The 25,864-nt window shown below is 35.9% G+C and overlaps 5 protein-coding genes across 7 annotated transcripts; all 5 read right to left on the bottom strand.

Annotated features, from left to right (window-relative positions):
- Positions 1–538: 538 nt before the first annotated feature.
- Positions 539–4,089, bottom strand: LOC147473280 (2-alkenal reductase (NADP(+)-dependent)-like). The gene is made up of 5 exons (XM_086587635.1): positions 3,742–4,089; positions 3,391–3,571; positions 2,129–2,295; positions 1,370–1,452; positions 539–1,161 (listed from the first exon to the last, which is right to left on the bottom strand). Exons 1-5 carry the CDS (start codon positions 3,970–3,972, stop codon positions 783–785), a joined length of 1,041 nt encoding a protein of 346 aa, XP_086443761.1. The 5' UTR covers positions 3,973–4,089; the 3' UTR covers positions 539–782.
- A 2,809-nt stretch (positions 4,090–6,898) lies between these two features.
- On the bottom strand, positions 6,899–10,447 carry LOC147473279 (2-alkenal reductase (NADP(+)-dependent)-like). 2 transcript variants are annotated; one of them, XM_086587658.1, is made up of 5 exons: positions 10,087–10,447; positions 8,961–9,144; positions 8,415–8,581; positions 7,597–7,679; positions 6,899–7,438 (listed from the first exon to the last, which is right to left on the bottom strand). In XM_086587658.1, exons 1-5 carry the CDS (start codon positions 10,318–10,320, stop codon positions 7,060–7,062), a joined length of 1,047 nt encoding a protein of 348 aa, XP_086443784.1. In that variant the 5' UTR covers positions 10,321–10,447; the 3' UTR covers positions 6,899–7,059. The 2 variants fall into 2 exon arrangements, with proteins under 2 accessions (XP_086443784.1, XP_086443785.1); XM_086587659.1 differs by lacking the exon at positions 10,087–10,447 and adding an exon at positions 9,488–9,798.
- Positions 10,448–13,230: 2,783 nt separating this feature from the next.
- LOC147473278 (2-alkenal reductase (NADP(+)-dependent)-like) lies at positions 13,231–19,658 on the bottom strand. Of its 2 annotated transcripts, none has more exons than XM_086587638.1 (5): positions 18,928–19,658; positions 15,256–15,433; positions 14,641–14,810; positions 13,995–14,077; positions 13,231–13,765 (listed from the first exon to the last, which is right to left on the bottom strand). In XM_086587638.1, the coding sequence occupies exons 1-5, from the start codon at positions 19,168–19,170 to the stop codon at positions 13,387–13,389; spliced, it is 1,053 nt and encodes a 350-aa protein (XP_086443764.1). In that variant the 5' UTR covers positions 19,171–19,658; the 3' UTR covers positions 13,231–13,386. The 2 variants fall into 2 exon arrangements, with proteins under 2 accessions (XP_086443764.1, XP_086443765.1); XM_086587639.1 differs by lacking the exon at positions 18,928–19,658 and adding an exon at positions 15,575–16,222.
- Positions 19,659–19,748: 90 nt separating this feature from the next.
- BIR1 (BAK1-interacting receptor-like kinase 1) lies at positions 19,749–22,438 on the bottom strand. The gene is made up of 2 exons (XM_086587636.1): positions 21,072–22,438; positions 19,749–20,942 (listed from the first exon to the last, which is right to left on the bottom strand). Exons 1-2 carry the CDS (start codon positions 21,894–21,896, stop codon positions 19,935–19,937), a joined length of 1,833 nt encoding a protein of 610 aa, XP_086443762.1. The 5' UTR covers positions 21,897–22,438; the 3' UTR covers positions 19,749–19,934.
- Positions 22,439–22,930: 492 nt separating this feature from the next.
- On the bottom strand, positions 22,931–25,017 carry LOC147473276 (2-alkenal reductase (NADP(+)-dependent)-like). Its single transcript, XM_086587640.1, has 5 exons — positions 24,408–25,017; positions 24,134–24,317; positions 23,882–24,048; positions 23,697–23,779; positions 22,931–23,409 (listed from the first exon to the last, which is right to left on the bottom strand). Exons 1-5 carry the CDS (start codon positions 24,627–24,629, stop codon positions 23,031–23,033), a joined length of 1,035 nt encoding a protein of 344 aa, XP_086443766.1. The 5' UTR covers positions 24,630–25,017; the 3' UTR covers positions 22,931–23,030.
- Positions 25,018–25,864: the final 847 nt, after the last annotated feature.

Genomic DNA, 25,864 nt, shown 5'->3' with positions numbered 1-25,864 from the left:
CATTCTAGCCTCTTAAACTTAAGTTTTTAAATTCAGACGTTCAAATTTTAGTTTAAAAGATTCAAACTGATTCAAGACCAAAATTTCTCGAATGTGTATCTCCAAACAAAATTCCCTTCCTTCATCTAGTAAACCCATCTTTTTCCTACCGACTTTTTTATGGTTCAAAAATTATGTTTAGACTCACTATATAGGTGAAAAATAAACCGTTAAAATATTATTTTAAATAAATTTATTTATCCATCCAAGTTAGTGTTTAAAATAGATAAAGCATGAGTAAAATTGTCGAATGATTTATATCTTTAGAGCCAGGTTATTTTTAAAAGAAAACAAACATGTTTTTAGAATTTAAGAATCAAGATTTAGCATTCGGAGGATGAGTCATTCATTCAGCCATTCAACTGAAAACAAACGACCCTCAGTATAAGGTGGAGTTCATATAACCATCCCCATCTATATCTATCTATCTTTAGTAAGTAATTCACAGCCAACTGCACCGACATACATATACCAAATTTACCACCATGACTCATCAAAATGCAGCAACCACTTTGTATTTCCTCATTATTAAAAAATTAAATTAAAACAAAACCATTTCTAACAGAGAAAACTCTCGCTTCTCCTTTACATAACATTAATAACACAAACAACAAAGTACGGATAACACAGACAATTGTACATCGTAAACTACATTATTATAACACAGAAACCTCACTACAATATAATGTTGCTGCCATGCAGTTTCCTAGTCGAGATCAACAGTAGTTCGTAGTGCCTAATTATCACTCGTGTGCAACTACTACAACCTGTTTGCCTACGTTGTGACCATGGAAGAGTCCTACCAGTGCAACTGGACCATTCTTGAGGCCTTCCACCTTATCTTCCACATAAACAATCTTCCCTTCTTTGATGTATTGCCTTGTCAACTCCAGGAACTTGGGATAAAGGTGAATGTAGTCAGATACCAGGAACCCTTCCATACGTATGCGTTTTGTGATGAGACAAAACAAATTCTTCAGCCCTTCAGGATTCTCCAGACTGTACTGCGAAATCATTCCACATGCAGTAATCCAGCCATGGTTATTCATGTTCAGTAGAACTGCGTCAAGCATTTTACCCCCTACGTTCTCAAAATATATATCAATGCCCGAGGGGAAGTACCTGAAAGTGAGCTGACAACATTAAATTACACTCTAAAGTTAAACTTTGGATCTTTCCATCTAATACGCTTTAAAACTGTTATATATAGTTTTTCCCTCTAAGACCAATGAAATAATCTAAGACTGGCTATTTTTCGAGGATAACAAAAAAAAAAGAGTACCTAATAACATGCAAAATCAGAGATTATCTCAGACGAATAAATACTAACCTCTTCAATGCTGCAGTCAAGTCATGCTCTTCCTTATAGTTAAAGGCCTCGTCAAATCCAAACTTGTTCTTCAATAGATCAACCTAAAAATGCCACACACTTACAATGAGGCATAAAAAAGGAATTAGAAACAAACATACCAGCAAATACCAGCAGATTAGTTAAAAAGGAACATTTTTTCAGGAGCTTTGTTCTGTGGAACTGGTTTCCCTTGATTGGCAATCTATACTTCTGTCATGCGGCATACTTCTTCAAATCATAAGATCACTAAGAACTTGCGCAACAAGAAAGTGGTTCCCCTTAGGACTGTGTTATCGCGTACAACTTCAATTTTTAGCAGTTTTCATCGTTATATTCCCCTAACTCATGTACAGAAGCATCCATCAGGATTACAAGAACCTGGTCCCTTAACAACGTAATCAAGGCTATCATTCCTTAATTACCAATGGAACCTCAGATTGCTACTAAGGAATTTAACAAAAGGTTGCTACCAGATTACAAAACGAAGACTAAATTTGAGGTACAGAGTAGTGTCAAATTCCTGGTATGTCCTTGTTAACAAGTAGAAGCTTTAATTCTATTTCTCATCATCTCATGTACATCGCATTTCTTACTGATAATTTTTCATCCCTAAAATTATATAGGTCATAATTCACATGGAGGAAGTGTTTTAATCTCGTTGATTGCTTCACTACCAGAAATTTTAAGAAAGAGACATATCAGAAAAACAAATGACGTTAAAGGTAAATCATAAATCACCTTTTGTTTGGATCCAGCACTTCCAACTACATAGCAACCCATTAATTTTGCAAATTGTCCTACAAGCTGACCGACCGCACCAGCAGCTGCTGACACGAACACATTTTCTCCTTTTTTGGGAGAGCAGATCTCATGAAACCCAACATAAGCAGTCAAACCAGCCATTCCTATGAATCAAACCCACATTGCAGTTAGAAGAAGCAAAATGATTCAATGAAAAGGATAAATAGATAACAAAATAAATTAACCCGGTGGAGACTGTGCTTTTGTGGTTCATTGGCATTGATATTCTATTTATCCGGATGGACTAGGCAGATAACTGGTTTTACTGATTAACATCCCAACAGGATTTACCAATGAACGTTGCAAACCAAAATAGACTCCAGAATGGAGCGTAAATCCAATGGCTGTGTGACTTTTTCATAATATGAAAAAGGATTCCCTTGATGCTCTGAATCCAACTCAGACTTACTCCCTTTGAGCAAAATATATTTACTTTTCTACAATGATCAATAGCATATGCTCCCTGTTTTCATTGCTGGGTTTATATCTAGTAGGGCTGAACAACAACCCATCCCCCACCCTCCCGGAAAATGGTTGGACTCGATGTCAATCACGCTTGTTTTAAGGGCAAGTGCGAACAGATGTACAAGTACAAGTGTACAACCATATATCAATGTAAGAGCATCTCTAGGTGGTAGTATCACCTCCAAATTTGCTTCCACAATTTGGAATTTCGAGAAAAGCCAACTCTAGGTGGAAGCAAATCCGGAGTTATCACCTGTCTAGCCCGCATCCATGGATGCAAATTGTGATTTCGGATGTGGATACGGGCGCTCCACTCCTAATGTCCCCCAAACTTTTTTTTTGACTTTGACCATGCCATTACTAATGTCACGCGCCATTGCCAATGTCGCGTGGGTTTTTTTTTTCTTTTTTAATGTCGCGCGCCAGCCATTGCCGTGGGTTTTTATTTTATTTTATTTTTTCAATTTGGCACGACAGTGGGAATGTCGGTGGTTTTTTTTTAACCTTTTTTAACTTGGGGCGACAATTGTAATGTCACACAACAGTATCAATGTCGCATGGTAGACCCTACTCCACCTAGAGTTGGTCAAAATTTAAGAATACTTTCTTCAACTTTCGGCCTCAAACATGAGGGTGATACTACCACCAGCTAGAGATGCTCTAAGTAGGTAAATCTTACAAAAAGAACAAAGAACAACAAGTCAACAATAATAATCATGAAAAAAAAAACTTACCGAAAATTCCTGCATAATAGGAGAGAGGTACATCGGTATATTTGATCTTAAATAGATTAGGAGAAGGATCGTTAATGAGGGTGTAGTCCTCCCACCCTGTCACCCCCCACACGAAGTCGCCCTGCTTGAAATCTGGATGTCCAGAATCCAAGACTTTTGCCACACCAAAACCAGATATAGGCTGCACATTTGCACAAAAAGCAAAAACAGAAGTATTATGAGCTTGAACTGTGCCAGTTATTGAAAGTAATAAAAGAGTAATGAGTTTGTCCACCCGTCAAAAAGAGGAAAAACGAAGGCAATATAATAATATGTTCGGCATGCAAATATATGTTTGACATACGGACATACCTGACCAGGGGTGAAGGGAGTGACGTAGTAGTTTGGGTCATCGATTTTGTTCATGCGAGTACGCATGTAGGGGTCGCAGGACAAGTAGAGATTCTTCAACAGAAGCGCTTTCGATCCCTCTGGAACCTTCAGAGCAGGAATGGTGCTGGTTTGCAGAGCGAAGTCGCTCTCTTTCGGAAAACCGGACGTCACATAATGCCTCAACACTATCTGCTTGTTTTCAATCGCCATCTAATAATCTCTTCTCCTGTATTTCTTCTCTACTTTCTCTCCACGAACCAAAACAATGCTCTAATCCTACTACAGTTATTTTTTGCTCCAAGAGAAACAGAACCAACCAAGTGTCCAAGGGTAAACAGTTATCAAATTTCCACCTTAATATATGCTTCCTGATTTATCCCCAACCTTAAAAAAATAAAAGAAAAAAACTTAATCAGTTACAAAATCTAGTTTTTGGTATTAACTGTTGGAAAACAAAATGAATAAAAAACTTGAAGTGCTGAACTAGTGACACTTCTTTCAAACTAAAAAAGATAAAAAAAATCTTTAGCTAATGATGGGAAGAACTCTTATATATTTTACAATGAGATTTTTTTAATTTTTTTTCTATTTTTACAATGAGAAACCGGTACTAAGTAGTTTCAGTTTTCATGTCTTTCTTCTCTCTTCGACACTCTCTAACCGCATTTACCAAAAGTAGCTTAATTAGGCACTCATCAAATTGGATTGGGCAACCCCTAAAAAAAAAATATATATATAAGTTTGTCATCAAAGCCTAGGCCTAACAACCAATTCACCCGCCTCGCCCCAAGTTCAAAACTCGACATTCGTTTTGAGTGTACACTCAAATGAAAAGTAAAAATGTCGTTTGAGTATACACTCAAACGATACCACCATGTCGTTCTAGTATACATGCATGCGGTCTAAGCTTGTTGTTTGAGAATTGGCTCTATGGAATCTCCATATAACGGTCTGAGCGTGTCGTTTGAGTATACACTCGAACGGTTTGGTCATATCGTTTGAGACAGAGCTCTCTGTTTTTTTCATGGAACGGTCTAACCATGTCAAATTTGGTATCACATGCAAGCCCGGTATGGTAGAGGTGCTTCTAAGGAAGGAATTTTATAGGGAAGTCTTTTTAGACTAAAATAATTGAGAAGTTTTAAACCAAGAAAATTTCTGATTAACCAATTATTAGCCCGATTAACTAATAAAATTTGATTACATAAACACCAATTACACTTTCCATATACATAAACACCAAACACTTTTCGTCTTTTCTTATAATACAAATCATTAATCGATCATAATTGTACAATAATTTATTATGATCTGCAAAATTGAATTAGTAATAATCAATTATCAACACTAGTTTGGGGTTTGAAGTTTACAAATTTCATACCGACATATTTCACTCAATTATTCAAAATAATAATTTGTTTTATATTTAAACTTGTTATTTTTTATTTTCTGTTTCAAATTGTAAATCATAAACTAGTTTAGGAGTTTGGAGTTTGGAGTTAAGGGTTTACAAATTTCGTAACAACATATTTCACTTAATTATTCGAAATAATAATTTGTTTTATATATAAACTTATTCTTTTTCATTTTCTTTTTCAAATTGTAAATCATAAACTAGTTTGGGGTTTAGGGTTTACAAATTTCGTACCGACATAAAAAAATTTTAATTTCAAACATATTTCACTCAATTATTCAAATCTAAAATAATAATTTGTTTTATATCTAAATTTGTTATTTTCTATTTTTTTTTTTCAATTGTGAATGATAAACTAGTTTGAGGTTTAGGGTTTACAAACATATTTCCGATTCAATTATTTGATTATATAATCAAAATTTCAAATATCTTTTACATAGAATACTCAAGTTTCTCATTTACTCCTTACTCATTTTTTCATACTCCATCAAATACTCAAGTTTCTCATTTATTCTTTACTATTTTCATACTCAATCAAAACTCAATCAAAATCTTAAATGGAATACGAAGATGAAAAAGAAACATTTGAGGTAATACTTGAGGTGCAACAACAAATTAGAGTAAATGTTAAAGGTGAAGAACAACCAATAGAAAGTGAATAAATGGCAAAAAATGTTGAAGGTGAAGAAGTTAAAAAAATAGAAGATGCGACTTGTCGAGCAAATGAGATGCTGAAAAATCGTCGACGACAAAGACAACCAACATTACTATTTTATTATTTTATTTAGATATAAACCTATAATTAAATAAACACCCCCAACATTACTATTTTATTTAGACTTCCCCCCAATACAAATCTGGAATAAGAAAAACACTCCCATTCTAAGATAACCAAGAAAAGAGAGTTAGAACATTTCACCACGAGATAACAGAGACATTTCACATTGTGCACGTTGGGGGGAAGGAATCTCATTTCCCTGAATTTGAGGGCAAGTCTAATTTCATTTCAAAATAGGATGATAGATCTATAAAACCCTATAAAAAATAGTTTAAATAATAAGGATTTTTGGTATATTAAAACTTCATTAAAAGATTGAGTTTACTTTATGTTTTAGTAGCAGTTTGGCTTAAGTTATCTGTATTACATTATATAAAATGTAATGATCTTTGTGCGGCATTGTTGCAATTTGGGTCACAGTAGGAGATCTTCATGTTTTAAAAAGTTAGGGCAAAATTCATGTTCTGTATATAAGGGATGGTTATATGAACTCCAAAATACTCCAAAGTTATAAAACTCATAAAAATGAATTTAAAAAATAAAAATAGAGGACTAATTTTTTGTGGATATGTACATCTCATTGATGGATTGAATTTAAAAATCAGCTCAATTGAATATGTCTAACCTTGTCAAAAATTGTATCGAAATTAAAAAAATCTGGACCATTGGATAATTTTATAACTTTCTAAATAATTTTTGATAAGATTGTATATCTTCAAATGAGCTGATTTTTTGTGAAGATGATATCTATTGTGTGGAAAACATCTCCACAAAAAATCAGCTTCTAGTTTATTGAGTTAAGTGGTGGAGTTCATTTGGAGTTCGTTTTAGTGGAGTTCATATAACCATCCCCCTGTATATATATGATACTAACCAAGACAAGAAATACATATCATGATAAAAGCATTGCTAATATTTCGTCATCAAACGAAAAGCAAAAAACATTTCAGAAGATTATTAATTTATTAATTAATATACAAATAACCAAGTACACAACAACACAGGTGCATCCATTTCTCATAAACTCCGCCTAACAGAGAAACTTCATGGGCACGCCCTTGCACTTTCATAGGGTCGATATAAAAAACTAGTAACTAATTAATGATCATTCCCGTGCAACTACTACAACCTGTTTGCCTACGTTGCGACCAGTGAAGAGTCCTACAAGCGCATCTGGACCGCTCTCGAGCCCTTCTGACACATCTTCCACATAAACAATCTTCCCTTCTTTAATGTATTTCCTTGTCAATTCCAGGAACTCTGGATAAAGGTGATAGAAGTCGAATACCATTAACCCTTTCATAACTATGCGCTTCGTGACGAGGTGAAACAAATTCTCAACCCCTTCACGATTCTCCAGATTGTACTGCGAAATCATTCCACATGCAGCAATACGTCCATAGTGATTCATCGTCAGCAGAACTGCATCAAGCATTTTACCCCCAACGTTCTCAAAATATATATCAATGCCCGAGGGGAAGTACCTGCAAAGTCATCCGACAGAATTGAATAACTCTAACAAAGCTTAAAATTCAGATCTTTATATGATTCTATCCAATATAGTTTACTATAAATTTGATATAAACATTGTTATTCCTTTTAGGATCTATATACCTATCACCTAAGACAAATAAATACTAACCTCTTCAGAGCTGCAGTCAAGTCATGCTCTTTTTTATAGTTGAAAGCCTCGTCAAATCCAAACTTATTCTTCAATAGATCAACCTTAGAATCCGATGCACACACAAGTAAAACAGAAACAAACATATCAGTAACCGCCACAACATTAGTTGGATTGGCAAGCTAGATTGCAGTATTGCAGAACACTTCTTCAAAATCACGAGATCAAAGAAAACTTGTGCAACAAGAAAGCCCGTTCCCTCTGTGTTATCTCTTGGACAAGTTCCTAAGACTACCAGTTTATATATTGTTATACTCTTTTTAAACGTATTCAGACATAATCTACAAATCTACAATTGTATCATAGTTTGTTGAGGTGAACAGGACCATCAGTCAGACGACTAAAAAAACTCAAATCTGTTAACAATATTATAACTGTCCCAAATGCAAATGTGAACAAGAAAATCCTCAATGGAGGCTATATATAAGGATTTCCTTCACAACACATGGAGCATCTGTTTGCTATAAATGATGGTTTTACATATTCTACTGGAGGATTTCGTTTTCTAACCAGGATTTTCCAAAAGGTGGATACCATTTCAAAGATGAAAACCGAATGTGAGGTACAGTATCCAACAACGCAAATTCCTCACATCTTCTTGTTAAACACAATCTATTTCTCACGTACATAGCATTTCTTACTACTTTTTTTAATCTATTTACTGCGTAGCTCAGAATTCTAATATGAAGAGTTTATTCCCGTTAATCGCTTCACTATCAGGAATTGGAATTCTAAGCAAGAGAAAGATAACAAAAATCTGTGATGTTAAGGTAATTCACCTTTTCATCGGATCCAGCACTTCCAACTACATAGCAACCCATTAACTTAGCAAATTGTCCTACAATCTGACCAACGGCACCCGAAGCAGCTGACACAAACACATTTTCTCCTTTCTTAGGAGAGCAGAGATCATAAAACCCAGCATATGCAGTCAAACCAGGCATTCCTATGAAGCAACCCAACATTGCAGTAAGACGAAGCAAAAATGATTTGATGTTAAGCATAAGATACAAAAAGAAAATGACCAGTTGGAGGATCTTCACGGTTATGGAAAAGTTGTTTTTGCGGAGGACTTTCATTGATATTCCCTTACGCTTTTGTGAAGTGGAAACATATTTTTTATCTTTTTATGATACCAGGGGCATCTGCTCCTATTTTTTGTTATGTAACAGGACAAAACTCACCCACCAAATTGTTTGAACTCAGTCTTATTTTTTCTGCTTTGAGGGCAAGTACAGAGAGATGTACAACCATTTATTGATGCAAGTATGTAAATCTTATAAAGGAAATAATAACATTAATAATAACAACAATTAAAACCTTACCTAGAATTCCTGTATAATTGGACAGAGGTACATCAGTATATTTGATCTTCACTAGGGGATACTGGGGAGGTTCGTTGATGAGGGTGTATTCCTCCCACCCAGTCATCCCCCACACCAAGTCTCCCTGCTTGTAATCTGGATGGCCAGAATCCAAGACTTTTGCCACACCGTACCCACATAAAGGCTGCACATTTCAAAAAAAAAAGTAGACCTTATGGCTCAGAAGATGAAAGAGGCTTTGAAATGAAAACAAATTTGTGTTAGTTGGATGTTTCTAAATTCTAATCATGCTAAAGGAAAAGTAAATATGGAAGTATGAATGCGTTTAAAAGGATACACCCCAACTCCTACCTAAGCTAATTTGTTGTTCTGTTTCGAAGGTAATATCAGACTATGCCTGAAGCTACAAGCTATACTTATTATTATGAAACTACTACATACATATACATAGCTACCCTATCGAGCCCATGTAACCGTATGAGTTTCCGTGAAGAATTTGTTAGCAACATTCTAAAGTTGAAAGCAACCTGAACTGTTTGATCATACAGATGATGGGGTCGAAAACCTGCTTCCACTTCATCATTTGAGGCATCCTCCTTGTTATATGACTATGCAATTGTATTTGGATTTATTAAGAGATTTTCTATCATTATATTTATGACTATGCAACTTGATATAAACCATTTGTGATTCCGAATATATTTGAAGGTATCTAGGATATAGTATCAGGCAGCCTTATATCTGTGCAACACAAATTGTCAAAATACTAGTTCTTCTATGGACCCCCCTTTTCCCCTAAAGTTCTGGAAATGAATCAATCAACACCCCGCTGTAACTGGATTACAAGCATTAGAAGAATAGTATATATAATGACAATGAAAATTATAAAATATTCGCAATCTAGTACAAGCATACATAATAATAAGGGTTCGAGATCTCTGTAACCGTGTTATCTCACCGTTCATTTCAAATCGAGATGTGTGTGTGCCTCGATATGTGTGTGTACTCCGAGATGTGTGTGTGTGCGTCGAGATACGAGACGTGTGTGTGTGGTACAGAGATCAATCTCTGTACCCGGTTATAGAGGAACCGGACTCTAATAATAATTAAGATACATTATTACTACCTGACCAGGGATGAAGTTAGTGACGTAGTAGGTAGGGTCGTCAATTTTCTGCATACGACCGCGCATGTAGGGATCGCAGGATAAGTAAAGATTCTTCAAAAGAAGCGCTTTATTATTAGATCCCTGTGGAACCTTCAAACCAGGAATTGTGCTGGTTTGCAGAACAAAGTCGCTCTCTTTGGGAAAACCGGTCACATAATCCCTCAACACTATCTGCTTGTTGTTAACACCCATTTCTTCTTCTTCGATATCTCTGCAATCAAGCTACAACAAATAGCTATATATAGCTCCAAAGAATTTGTACGAATGAACAAGTGTGGCGCTGGGCATGCGCCAACTGTCAAGTGTAAATGGAATGTAGTGCATGTGTTCACTAACGTGTAAAACGAAGTCGGTATTAACTGTCTTCTTGACACCAGTAGACCGACCAGCATATTTCTTGGACCTAAAACTCATAATTTTATTTATTTACATAAAGATACGTGTCTCTGTGTGTTGCGTCGACATTGTCCAAATAATGCGGCGTAATAGTAGGTTTAAAAAATAGGTTGGTGACTCACTACATACGGACCTATTTTTTTATAGAGAATTGCTAGCATCCTGCCCCTTTGAAGGGATAGGACCGTCCTACCACACTACAAACAAGAAAATACTACTTTTTCACCTATTCTAAAGGTTTTCTTAATTGTTTTGAGAACAAGTCAATTAATGAGTTGACTCACTTTCTTCTCTCTCTTTTTTTAACAAATGCAGCACCCATTAGTTCCATCTGCCGGAATCCGTTTAACAAAGTAATTTTTTTTTCAAACAAAAGAAGAATCGATACTTAATGTTTTTTGTTACAGACAAATAGCAATATATAACATACAAAGCATTCAAAATAATGAAGTTTGAGATGTAAATCTTGGGCACCCCCATAAAAAGTTAACCATTAATAAATGGAATCACCATGTTTACAACAAGTGTTCACTAATAATTTCAAAATCAAGTATGTATTGTATGTCTTTTTGATAGTTGGTAGAGAAAAAAGAAAAAAAAAATCAAATGAAAAAGGTTAATAAAAAGAATTATCAACAATTAATTGTAACCAAAATATGATAAAGATTATTTATTTGGACAGTGGCGGTGTTGGATTTGGCTGCTGCTAAAGATTACTTTGTGGTGTGTTGTTTGAAAAGATGTCGAGTCAATTGAGTTAAATCAGTTTTAAATGTTTACAGGTAAATGGTCACTATAGTTTGTTTCTAGTGTGGTAGGACGGTCCTACCCCTTTAAAGGGACAGAACGCTAGCAATCCTTTTTTTTATACGAGCTATAATTTTAGGTAATGCTAAGTTTGCTTCCAGCCCAATAGAGACATAAAACAAGTCCTGTTAGTAAAACAAAAAAATAATTAGAAAATTGGTACTGTTCTAAATTATTTATATTACTATTATGTCTTGACCTTTCACCTTAAATTCTCAACCCACCCACCCGTCTGCCTGCTGCCACTTATTTTTCTTCTTCTCTATTTTTGTTGCTCAATCAATCGAACTACCGAGCATAACAAAATGAACCTCAGTTATAAACTTATTTACCCAAGATAAAATAAGATCACAACTAGTAAATTGGTGGTAAAACCAACTCCACCACCCCATTTCAATAATTATCATTTTCATAATAATAAAAACAATTAATATCCATTTCAAACGACCAATTGAAGAATAAGAAGGTTAAAATTAGTATTAGATGTTAATGTAAGTCAAATTCAATATTTTTGGAGACTTAATTAATCAAATTTAAGAATAAAAAGGTTTAATTCGTTTTGTATAAAAAGTATAATTTTTTTTTTTTTGTTGATATGCAGTTTTATGCAATAATTATAAGTGAACATGGAGGTATATTACAATGGGTGGTTGGCTTTGGTGTTTTGAGAGTGAGAGAGGCAAAATGGGTGGTCGTGGACTGTGGACCATTGAATTGTGGGCAAAAAGGAAAGGGAAGGAGAAAGAGCGAGCATAATAGAAAGAAAAAAAAACTCATAACGGTTGCAATTTTTGAAATATTTTTTGTTTAGTTGGCTAGACACGTGCCATGCCTCTATTGGGTTGGAAGCAAACTAAGTCAAAATTGCAACCAAAAATTTAATGTTGTTTCGGATTCTAATAAAAAATATATCCATTTTTAATTTGGATATGGGATATCCGGCGGAGATATAATAAAAGATTATATCATTTTCAATTAAATACAAATTTTTAATATTATCCGATCGGTTTCGAATACAGATTTGTGACTCACTATTTGAATAAAGTCGATTTGCATTATAATACACACAGATACGTATCTATATGTAAATCAATTATTATCATTAATAAGTGGGTCAAATGAATAGATCGGTATATCATTATTGCTTTTTGAGGTGTAAGTCGGTAGGTTTTGTTTTTTAATCAGTTTTGAGTTGTACGTCAGTCGGTAATCAGTTTTGAGTTGTAAGTCGGTAAGTCCTAATTCGGTTAAACGAGGGAAACGGACAAGGAAGTCCTAATTCGGTGCGGACTCGGGCTGTAATGCTGTTAATGTGTCAATTTTGGTATTGTCAATCAAAACTCAAATGTTTTAACCTAGTCTAACACATTTTCTCATCTGCCAATTTGTACCATTCAGTCTTGACTCTTGATGGTCTTTAGGTGATTTAAATGTTAAGGAAACAAGACGTGCAGTTTCCACCTGATGAGCAACAATACCACTCACGGTTAACAGTATACATGGGTATACATTCGAAAGCACCATTTTATCCATAATCCTATTGAGAATTTAAGCTGGAGAAATATTATAGAAATTAACAAGAAACATTTTATATATTGAACGAAAAATATACTCACAAGAAATTGAGGAAATAGACCTAGCCAAAAAAAGATTACAACCGTAATTTAAAATTACAATCAAGTCCTCGAATTAGAATAGCTTTCATATCACCAAAGATCTTGAAAATGTGCCTTAGGAGGAATGTCTTAGGGAGCCAACACGAGAATATTCAAGAACTCACTTGATTAATTAAATCTCTAACATTTCTTGCTTGGGATAGAGATCAGTGAGTGGAGATTCCCCTGTGGAGAGCATGCTAATTAATCAAGAAAGATGGCAATCCAGACAAAAATAGGTATGTGCTACAACAAAAACGGAGGATTCTCACTTGTTGAAAAGAATAATAGAAGCACTTCTTTAAGATAAAAAAAACACTTAATACTGAAGTCCACACAACAAGAGCAGTCTAGATCTTTGCATTTTCCTAGTGAATATTCAAAACGTGAGAACTGATAATTAGTCGTGTGCAACTACAACAACCTGTTTGCCTAAGTTGCGCCCGGTGAAAAGTCCTATGAGAGCAGCAGGACCACTCTCAAGGCCTTCCGCTATATCTTCTACATAAAAAATTTTCCCTTCTTTGATGTATTGCCGCATCAATTCTAGAAACTTGGGATAAAGGTGATAATGATTGAAAACGACAAACCCTTCCATACGTATGATTTTCGTGACGATGCAATACAAGTTGTGCACCCCTTCGGGTTTTTCCAGATTGTACTGCGAAATCATTCCACTCACAGAAATACGCCCATTGACATTCATGTTCAGCAGAACCGCATCAAGCATTTTACCCCCTACATTCTCGAAATATATGTCAATGCCTGTGGGGAAGTACCTGAGAGTCATCCATCAACACTGAGTTACATTAGAAAGTCAAAATTTGTAAGTTTCTCTCCAATGTGTTCTAAAATAATTGTATACAGTAATGCATTCTAGACAAATGAAATCATCTAAGACTAGTTACATTTAGAGGTAATCCTAAAGACAGAAAACATTGTGAGGAAAGAACCTAAAAAAGATGAGTAACAATATAACCTGCAATATTATATTCTAATATAACTGACCTCTTCAGAGTTGCAGCCAAGTCAGGCTCTTCTTTATAATTAAAAGCGTCATCAAACCCAAACATATTTTTCAACAGTTCAACCTAGAAACTCCATACAAGGAAATCAATATCAGCAAAGACCACTATATTTTGTTTTAGATCAACACTGTCAATTTGGAGCTTTGATATCTCGACCAGAGTCTATGACCGACAATCTACATCGTTGCAATGCATTACATAGAGATCCTAGTATAAGTATAGCAGGAAATCTGTTCCTGGGCATTACATAAATTATCATGGACGAGTTTCTTGCACTAAATGGTCCACAACTGTTATAATGCACACTTCTAGGTACTCTATTCAGAAAGTAAAATACCGATTTTCTAAGGCAATCAGGAGCATCCTCCAGGAAGAATAAAAAATGTGATCTAGTACATAATTTTGCCTATGTGAATGGGGTAAGAAAATATCTTAGCGGTGGTTATAACTCTGTCATAACATGTGGAGACTCTGAATGACATCTGTGATGGCTTCATATATTCAACTGGAGCAGTTAGTTTTAGATGATGTGTTTCATACTTTTATTAGTGTTGATACTTGATAGCTTTATATTTGGAATTACGAGAAAGCAAAAGATGTATTTCTGTTGTTACAGGTTAAATCACCTTTTCATTGGATCCAGCACTTCCAACAACATGGCAACCCATTAGCTTAGCAAATTGTCCAACAAGCTGGCCAACGGCACCAGAAGCTGCTGAGACGAACACATGTTCTCCTTTCTTAGGAGAGCAGACCTCATAAAAACCAACATAAGCAGCCAAACCAGTCATTCCCTCTGAAGCACACATGTATAAATGTTAGATGAAGCAAATGAATTCAGAATAAAGATAACACCGAAATAAAATTAAAACTCATGTATCGTCTGAACCACTATGGCTTAAAGTGCTTTGCTGGAGCACTTTACTGGGATAATAAACAGGTGTGACATTTTTATTATTAAATAGTAAAGAGGACTGCCCCTTCATGCTTCTCATCCAAATACTAGGCTCTAGCTAGCACATTTCGTAAATATCAACCAAAAGGAATTTCAAATTTTCCTTGTTCAATAAAGGTAAACTAAAAGAGCATCTAATTATAACAAATTCCTAGCTAGCTAGTGTTTGGCTTTGGGTTGTAGTTCGTATGCACAATTCTGTATGTAGTGTAGAGAGATTATAGTAGATAATATTTGGAGGAGTAATAGGAAGAATGAAATAATTGAAGCACTACTTAGTACTCACCAAGAATTCCAGTATAATAGGAAAGAGGTAGATCAGTGTAAGTGATCTTGACTAGGGACTGAGGGTCGTGAATGAGTGTATATTCCTCCCAGCCAGTCATCCCCCATGCCAAGTCGCCCTCCTTGAAATCAGGGTGTCCAGAATCCAATATTTTCACCACACCCAACCCAGTTAGAGGCTGTGCACATAACATTACATTACATTATTGTTGTTACCAGCAAAAATAAAAATAAAAATTTAGGAATATGATGAGTAAATGGAATGTGAATGTTCCTCATCGTAGAAGAACATTTATATGCCTCTGTATTCATTAACTGACCTCACCAGGGACGAAGCCCGGATAATGAGAATCGGCAATCTTCTTCATGCGAGTACGCATGTATGGGTCGCAAGATAAGTAGAGATTCTTTACAAGAAGCACATTGGATCCCTCTGGAACCTTCAGGGGAGTGGTGCTGGTGTGGACCCTCATATCGCTCTCCTTGGGCAAACCGGTGCTGTAATCCAGCATAACTATCTGTTTATTTTCTTTGCTCTCCATAGCCATTGCTAATCGCTCTCCTTGGGCAAACCGGTGATGTAAGTACAACGGTTTGGTGCGCTATATAGCCGGTTAGCGTTTCCAAAACCAATGGTTTTTTTTTTACAGCCGCCAGTATCAATGGCGAATAGGAAGGAATTTTGTTTTTTTGGTACTCTCCACTCTCCAGCCGCCATTCCGCCATTCCCAAGTCTCCAGCCGCCATTCCCAAAGTTGTGTGGGAAAAAAGATTTAAAAAAACAAATTCTACCCACCACACAATGTGGCGTGTGGCTTAGATTTATTCTACCCCCACTTATACTGGCGTGTAGAGTTGACGCTATCTCGTTAAAACAGGTGGCGCTATAGATAGGTAAATTAAACTTATATCGATAGCGTTGGCGGGTTAGCATTTTGACGCAACATTGGATTAGAATTTCCGTGATATTTGGTGGTTTGCCGCACTATTAGACTTAGCCTAAGTCAATTGGAAAGGAGTAGTGCTACAAGGACCTATTTTTTAGACCTACTATTGCGACCCACTATTTCGATAAAGGTGGTTTGCATTGCAATACACACGGACACGTATCTCTATGTAAATCAATAATTATAACTTTTGACACATCAATAGGTCCAAATAATAGATCAAATCTATTATGGCATAATAGGCGAAAATGCTCATAAGATATTTCAGGAAACCACGTTACAATCCATATTTAGTGGTACGCCCTGGCTCACCCTCAATTTTCGGCCAAAAAAAATATATATAGTTTTCCTATTTCCAAGTTAAAGACAAGGAAATAGTGATGGTATTTAATAGCATGAGACCTAGTGTTTGGACTATTGGTGTCAATGAGTGGGCGAGTCCCCACGGGCTTATCGTGTTGGGTAAATAACTTAATATTCTCACCGATGGATATGTTAACTTGGTTTATGGTTTTTCTTAAAACAAATAATTATGTCAAGGTATTAAATCTCAACTACTAACTATTTTTTTACAAACTAGAATTCTATAATTGCAACAAAACATGTAAATTGTTTTTCATTGACATTACCACTCCAATTAGCATCAAACTAGGTAACGAAGTTGTATCGATGAGATACAAGGATAGAAAATCGTAAAGAAGTTGGAACACCTATGTTCACGATAACAACTTCATATGCAAGATGTAAGCATCCCAATTTTTATGCATAAAAAATACCGGATTAAAGTAGATAAACAAGAAGAAGAAACCAGTTTGGATAAAATATATATAAACCGTGGATGCAATTCATGTTACTGAGGGGATGAAATTGTAGAGGTTTATGAGGTGGAGAAAGATGCTATTACTAAGAAAGATGAAGGTTGGGAAGAAGCACTCATTTAGGCCTAAGAAAAAAGATGATGATAAGGTAGCTAATAAGGAAGAACAGGTTACACCTTTCTTGGATGGTACTCATGCAAAAGAGAAGAGGATACAAGCTAGTGAGACAAGTCCAAGAAGGAATTCAGAACATAGTACTAAGCGGTTTATGAGCACTTCTCAAATTAAGAATCAAATGGTAATGGCTCATGTTCAAACTCGGTAAAAATTTGGAAGATCGAATTAAAATGTTTTATAACTTTTCACTGGTAATGGCTCATGTTAAAGCCTCTTTAAATCTAAATTGTATTAGTCACATGATAAATGTCTATGACTTGTTAACCAAAGTTCGATATGCGCACTATAGATAGTTGATCCGAGACACTATCTATTTGGACCTAATGATTGACTTGTAATTCTAGAGATGATGATTGAAGTTCCAAATTACTATTTATGACCTCACAATCCGGTAAAAATAATTTCAAGATTTATATAATTTCGAAGAACTTGGAATAATCTCTATATATAGTCCCGACCCCTTTCAACCAAAACAAAGCCCCTCTTTAAACAATTGCATCACTCTATGTGACGTTAGTAAAACCTAATCATATCTAGAACACCTAAGAGAATTAGGAAATAAAAAATGTAGATGCACAAGAATTGTTGAAATTATTCATAAAAAAATCTAGACATTAGTACATAATAACATTAATGGGTCTAGAGATTTGCACTACCATTAGTTTTGATTTTTTTTCATTTAGGTGTGACAAATAATAATTTCAAATAAGAGTTGTGAATAATTAGTTTAAAAATTGAGTTTTTTTTTTTTTTTTTTTGTTGGGTTGGGGTTGGCTCACCCTCACTCAATTTTCTGGCTCCGCCACTGCATAACATGTTCTTCATTTATTACAAATTCGTTCCTAAAGTGAATTACATTAGCTATAAGATGTTAGTAAGATATTCTTGCAATTCTCTAGATCATTTCAATATATAAAAAATCAATAAAAAACGAATTGCATGCCCTATTTTAAAACCAATTCACAATAACTACAAATCAATACAAACACAAAATCAATACAAACACAAAACCAATAATAACACGTGGAAAATGAGAATAAGAGTGAGGAGTCTTTGAGTTTTATGAGTTATATTTATTGTTTAGTAGAGAATGGTGTGAGTGGGTCTTGTTTATCAAAATAGAATTCAATAGATAATTCAATATATAAAAGTGTGTTGGTTAATTCTTGTTTGTTTTCTTATCAATTGATTTCTCTCACTTATCATCTGTTCAATCTATCTACACGTATTAAGTCTGCTAATTTGAGATCTCAACTCTTCCGAATCAATCAACCAATCAAAATATTTGTTTTCTTGTCAATTGATTTCTCTCTCACATCATCTGTTCAATCTATCTACACGTATTAATTCTGCTAGTTTGAGATCTCAACTCCTCCGAATCAATCAACCAATCAAAATATTATCACTACTACTATACATCGTAAGAAAACTTATATTTATTCGCTAGACCTACAGTAGTAATTTAAGTTTGATCAAACTCTACCTGATATTCAGATCCATAGTCATCTGAATAGGATCGTGTGCCAGGAGTCTCAAATTTTGTGCAAGATTCAGACAAAATCCTACTGTACATAAATCTTATGTTGTGATTTTCCACACGAACCATTTTCATTCCTATACTAGAGCAAAACGAATTTTTATTTCAAATTGACTTGTATTATATGTTTGTTTTTTCATATGCATGACTCGAACATAAGAAACCGGTTTTGGAGCTTAACATACAAAACATACCGAGCCAGGGGTGAAGCCTGAGATATAGTGGTCTCCGTCGGCGATCTTCCTCATTCGAGTACGCATGTAAGGATCGCAAGATAAGTAGAGGTTCTTCACAAGAACTGCTTCGGACCCCTCTGGAACCTTGCGAGGAATGGAGCTGTCATGGACTGGCATGTCGCTTTCTTTGGGGAATCCTGTTATGTAATCCCCCAACACTATCTGCTTGTTGCTCATCACTTCTTCTTCCTTACTCGCCATTTCTTCTTCTAAGACTCCTCTCAGATTATAGTTCCCTCTGCCACTCTTTCTAAATTTTCTAACAAGTCTTCTTTATCCAGGAAAGTATGCATGAATGCCTCGCCAAACCACAACAGAGGAAATAATAGAGCAAAAATGGAGGTAGGTATGCAGCTACGAGTCAACAACCACTCCCTCCCTGTCACTAACTTATCTGCTCCCTCACTCACGTGCAAGACTTTGGATTAGCCGCGAACATACCATTTTTTTCTTAAACAGTGATATACATGGTCCTAGATTTCAAGTATAAAACTGGGAGAATTGGAGTAGTCACAGATCACAAATGCTACATTTTACCACGAGTTCACTTTTTGATTGTTTTCTTTTCTCAGATGATTGTAAACATGTTTTTCAAATCTGTATATTTATTGAAATGTTGAAAAAAATTAAACGTTATAAAGCAGCAGATAAAAAGAGAACCTCGGCTTGATCAAATCCCTAATGTAGATAACTGATAAATGTTAAGACTCGCATTTAAGACAGGATGACGAAGTAAGAAACAATGGTTAGTGCCATATACGTAATGAAACATAACTAGATTTCAGGACAACTCCTTGATATTAAGCGCAATGTAATATGTACAACAGTACAAGTTGTGTTCCAGAGATGGTAGAGATAATTAACATGAAACTTATCAAGAAATTTTACAATCACATACACTCTATATTGATAGTAACAGCTCAGTCTATTCTGCATTGCCGTACCTTATAATGGGTTTTTTTTATTTATCTCGCAACAATCAGTTCATCTGCATAATCGGCATCATCTGTGCCAATTGGGACAAAAATCTCATCATTTGCCGTGAAATTGTATCTCTCCCCAATGGCTCTTAACAGCTGGAACACTTCAAACATTGTTGGTCTCTCCTTGTGAGCTGCTGGCAAGACACAGTTGCATGCAACTCTAAGAAACTGGAAAAGCTCATTATCAAAGCCGTTGCCAGCCAAACTTTCATCAATGGCATCTTGGAGAAGAGATTTGCTTGAGAGATGAGTGATCCAGTCCACCAGACTTCCGTTGAAGCTCTCAGTGCCTTTAGCTACATGGGTAGGTCTCTGACCAGTAACCAACTCAAGAAGTACAACTCCAAAGCTGTAAACATCACCTTTTGGAGTAGCTACCAATGTGCGGGCATATTCAGGAGCAACGTAACCCAAATCCCCAAACTCCCCATTTACAAATGTACTCAAATGCGTGTCAACCGGGTTCATAAGTCTTGCAAGTCCGAAATCTGATATTTTGGGCTCAAACTCCTCATCTAACAATATGCATTTGGAACTTATGTTTCGATGAATAATGCGTGGGTTGCAGTTATGATGGAGCCAGGCCAGTCCTCTGGCTGCTCCTATCCCAATTCTGAGCCTCAGAGGCCATTCCATTCCTTTGGCCCCGCTTTGCACCAGCCTTAATTGATCATAAATAGTTCCATTTAGCATGTGCTCATACACCAGAAGCCTTTCTTTCTTGGCAATGCAGAAACCTAGGAGGGGAACCAAGTTACGGTGTTTAACACTCCCCAGGGTGGACATTTCAGACATAAATTGGTCCTCAGAGTGTTGAGAGTCTTGCAACCTCTTCACCATAAGATAAGAACCATCTCGAAGCATTGCCTTGTACATTGTTCCTGTCCTATCCGACCCAGAGCCAATTATGTTATCTTTGTGAAAATTGTTTGTAGCCTTCATGAGATCACTCCATCTCATCTTGGAAATTGTCTTCTCAAACATCGAGACCTGGAAACAAAACAATCATCCTTAGCATAGTACTTATTACTAAAAGTAACAAAAAGGAAAGCAAAATACACGTTGCTCAACTAAGAGAAGAAAGACCGAAAGAATGGAGACAGTGTTGCATCAACTGACCTTGATGCCTTTGGTTCCCTTGATGCTCTTGGCCCATTTGTTTCCTTCTAGGTCTTCTTCCTTCTTCTTCTTAACCACCTTACTAGAATAGAAGAATACAACACCGCTAACAAGTAAAGATGCAACAATCAACCCTGCAACTGCTGACCCAATGATAACTGTAGTAGGAGGTTTCTTGTTGCGTCCCGTGCAGGCCTCCAAAGGTTTTCCACAAAGTCCCCTATTATTTGCGTAGTTTTCTCGTGGGAATGTTATATTAAAAGAAGGAATCTGGCCAGACAAGAGATTGTTGGAAACAGTGAATGTCTTGAGCCGGTCGAGGTTACGGAGTTGTGGAGGGATTTGACCTGTCAAGCGGTTGTTGTCGAGCTTAATAACATTGAGAAAAGAGCAGTTGGAGAGGCTCAACGGTATTTCACCAGTAAAACTGTTTGAGGAGAGATCCAAGGATGTTAAAAAATGGACTTGTTGGCCAATGTTGGAAGGAATGGGACCAGAGAGCTGGTTGCTAGAAAGATCTAAACCAGTCAAGCTCGTACAGTTTTCGAGACCCTTGGGGAAGTCGCCTTTGAGGCCCATGTCTGCGAGACGGATGTTAAGAACTCTGTTCTCATCGTCATGCCAACAATCAATCCCGGTAAACTTACAGATGAAGCCCTCACTTTGGTTATTAAAGTTCCAGGAAGAATTCAAGTAACTCAAGGGGTCTTGCAGGGAGTCTTTTAAGGTTTTCAGGCAATAAATATCACTAGCGCCACCATGGCAAACTCGACAGCTCAAGAGGAAGCACAAAAGAAGAGCAACAATTGCATGGAATAAATTCATTACTAATTGGAATTGAAAGTGGATAACTTGAGATTATTAAATCAGTTGGTAACCATCAATCACTGATTTACAGAAACACAAAAATAAGGAGATGAAGATATGAAACAACAAGTGTAAAAAGTAGAGATTTTGTACCTGGTTGACTGAAGAATTAGAGCGAGGAAATTATAATGAATTCAACGTCTCGCCTTATATAGTTACAGATTGAATGGGGATTAATGGGAACACGAAAACTCCTCCTCCGTGTTTTAGTTTGGAGTTTTTGTCACCAAAGACGAGACGACGACTTTTATGTGTAAATAAACATAATAGAGACCCCACCACCAACGACCTGGGCAGTCTTTGTTTTGAACATTCAAAGCCCAGCGTCAGCAACAAAACTGTAACACTGTATGCAAAATAAACAAACAGAAGAGAAGAAATGAAATGCATACATACGAATGACGTTCGATTTGCTTTTTGTCTACGATCGGGTCAAACACGATATTGATTCCCCGAGTTTTAGAGCAACGACTTACCACTTGGGACTCACTGTCACTGACTCACTGTGTAAAAAGTCCCTCTAGAGTCTTGTGCAGTTGTGAACCCATATACTACTAATATCTGTTTTTTAACTTTTCTTATATATATGCAACTAGCCAACTACTGATGTGCCCAACGATATTTATGGCCATTGAAAGTTGAAACTATCATCACTGAAAACTTCTGTATAGCAATCATTTTCATCAATTGTTCTCAATATTTTCTTAAAGTTTCTTGAAACATTCATCCAAACTGAATTTAGTTACTTGGATGTACGTTAAATGGATTATCTTGCTGATCAACCTTTTATCCATTAGATTTTGAACAAGAGGTGTTTAGAGGTCATTTTGATGGCAGCAGTAAACCTGAAAATATGTCAACTAAAAAAACACAATATTACTGGAGTGCACCTGCTTGCTGATCCGTGTCTAGAGGTTTTGATGGTAACGATAATTTGCTCAGGGTTTTAGGGAGGTAAAGCAGTGAAAATAGCAATACAGGAATGGGTTCACTTATCCACGAATTACTTATTTACTATTAGAAAAGCCCAAATACAACAGAACAAACAATTTTGTTTCTTTATTTCACTACAAGGTGATGTACCTATCTCAGTCATTCATCTGCAATACGAACCACCTGTTTACCGACATTGCGTCCTGAAAAGAGTCCAATCAGAGCAGACGGAGCCTCCTCCAGACCTTCCGCAGTATCTTCAATGTACACTATCTTCCCTTCTCTGATATACTGTACAACCAACTCGAGGAACTCTGGATACATATGCTTGTACTCAGGTTCAATAAACCCTTGCATTCTGATACGCTTTGTGACAATGCAGAATAAGTTGCGTACACCTTCATGCTCGGTGAGGTTATATTGAGATATCAAACCACAGACTGCAATCCTACCATGGACATTCATGTTTAGAAGGACTGCATCAAGCATGCGACCCCCCACGTTCTCAAAGTAGATGTCTATGCCTTCAGGGAAACATCTGGTAAGAGTAACGACCAACATACGTATAAGCAGGCTTCAAGGGGAAAAATTCAAAACTCAAGATAAATGATGTATCCATGACATACAGATTCAGTTAATTCAAAATTGCTTAGTGAGTTAAAACATTTGTTTCCCCAAACAATGTTGTATTCGAAAATTGCACATATAAACCAAAAGTTGCCTCAGTTTTCCTCTTAATAAAGGACTGAAACTCATCATGTTATAGGCGTTAAGGTAGATAATATAGCAGATGTCGTGTTATCAAAGGAAATATTCTGTACAAACCTTTTCAAAGCAGCTGTTAAATCCTGCTCCTCTTTGTAATTAAAAGCATCATCAAAGCCGAATTTGTTCTTCAAGAGTTCAACCTGAGTTCCACAGGAGCACAAAACGAAAATTTAACAACAGATAGGCTTGAAATGCTATAGTTCATTGAGAGAGAGAGTGTGTGTGCCTATATATCAGATTACTTTTTCGGTGGTACCAGCGCTTCCAACAACATAGCAACCCATCAACTTAGCAAACTGACCAACAAGTTGGCCAACAGCCCCGGATGCAGCGGAAACATAAACGGTTTCCCCTTTCTTGGGAGAGCATATCTCATGAAATCCAGCATAAGCTGTAAGCCCCGGCATCCCTATATAATAAACAACACAATCAAGAGAAATACTTTATTTCATTTCTATAATCACGAAATGGAGAGTGATTTCGAATATTAGTACCTAGAATGCCAGTGTAGTAGGAAAGAGGAACGTCAGTATATTTGATTTTGGTAAGAACAGCAGGATTTGGATTGGGAAGCAGAGTGAACTGCTCCCATCCAGTGATCCCCCAAACCAAGTCACCCTCCTTATAATCTTTATGTCCCGACTCCACCACTTTAGACACACCATAACCATTTATCGGCTATAAAATAAAATAAATATTGGGTAGTACAATAATCCTTACTCGATCACATAAAATAACAGAGGGAAGAAGATTGAGATTGAGACATACGGATCCAGGGACGAAGGAATTGGAGTAAGATTGGGTGTCGGGACGAGGCTTGGACATTCGACCTCTCATGTAAGGATCGCAGGACAGGTAGAGATTCTTCAACAGTACCACTCCTCCCCCTTCCACCACCTTTGGTTCGATGGTGGAGCGTCGCAGCTCCATGTCCGCCTCTCTGGGGTACCCCACCACATAGTCCTTGAGCACTATCTGCTTGTTCTCCATTGATTGATTGCGTTTCTTCTCTCTCTCACTCTCACTCCTTTTACTCTACTTTTTTTTTTTTTGGTAAAAGGCCGGCTAACAAAACATCTATTTAGAAAAGTAGAGCTAAAATCCTTTTTAAACTCCTACGACTGCATGTCTCATTCAAATTATATTTCTCTTTTCAAAAATAAATAAACAAATATAAAAACAAATAAACAATTAATAACTTATCCAATTAAATAATAACAAAAAACTTTATTATATTCCTACAAAAAAAACAAAAAAAAATTGGGCACCTCAAAAAGTTCACCTTCTTCATTTTCAATTTTCTCTTTTTTTCTTCTCACAAAATTCTACATTTTATTATTTTAGTTTAGTTTATATTAATTTAAAGTGTATATAAATGTCAAAAAATATAATAATTTGTTTCGCATTTGGGGCCAACAATTCAATTTTTTTTTTGGTGTTAAAGTTTATTATTTTTTTTATTTGTTTGTAGAAATATAGATAAGTTTATTTATTTATTTATTTTATTAACTATTTAATTAGATAAATTATTTATAATTAATTTGTTTCTATATTTTACGTTTAGAAAGAGATAATAGGATTTGAAGCCGGTATAAAATAGACTACCAAAGGAGTTATTGAACGAGTCCGAGTAGAAATGTAAATATAAGTGCCGTTAAATACTACAAGTGATAAATTACAGAGTCAGCATTTTCCCATCCACACAATACTTAATGATTTTATCGATTTGGCCGATTGATAGATGCTATGGCACCTGCCACTAAACATTTGGTTCGACTTTTCTAACCTCACTTTAACTTTTTGCCAATTCCATTTTCCTTGCAAGAGAAAGCTTAAACACTGACGTAAGCTCTATATTATTGACCCAAACTTTTGATGGGGTACATGAGTGCGATTTTCCTTGTTCTAATTACTACATAAATCTAATTTTATAATTTTATGCAGCAATTCCATCAATCAGTATAACATACTAATTATCGTTGATAATGCATGGCACCATAATTCCATCAATCAGTATAACATACTAACTCCATATCGATAATGATAATGATATTTTAAACAATGGCACCATAACTGAGCATCCAACCACGTTTGGTCTGATCAGTTAGAGGCTTAGAGAATCGTTATAACGTCCCACAATTTGCAATGCTCTCACCATTGATTTATTGATGATCACAAGGTAAAATAAAGAGAAACACATTACTCCAGGAAAGCACTGCAAAATG

Source organism: Coptis chinensis, unplaced genomic scaffold, assembly GCF_015680905.1.
Source record: "Coptis chinensis isolate HL-2020 unplaced genomic scaffold, ASM1568090v1 utg2885_pilon_pilon, whole genome shotgun sequence".
NCBI lineage: Eukaryota > Viridiplantae > Streptophyta > Magnoliopsida > Ranunculales > Ranunculaceae > Coptis > Coptis chinensis.
Note: the sequence above shows the minus strand (reverse complement) of the source record. Positions and strands in the feature narration are given on the sequence as shown.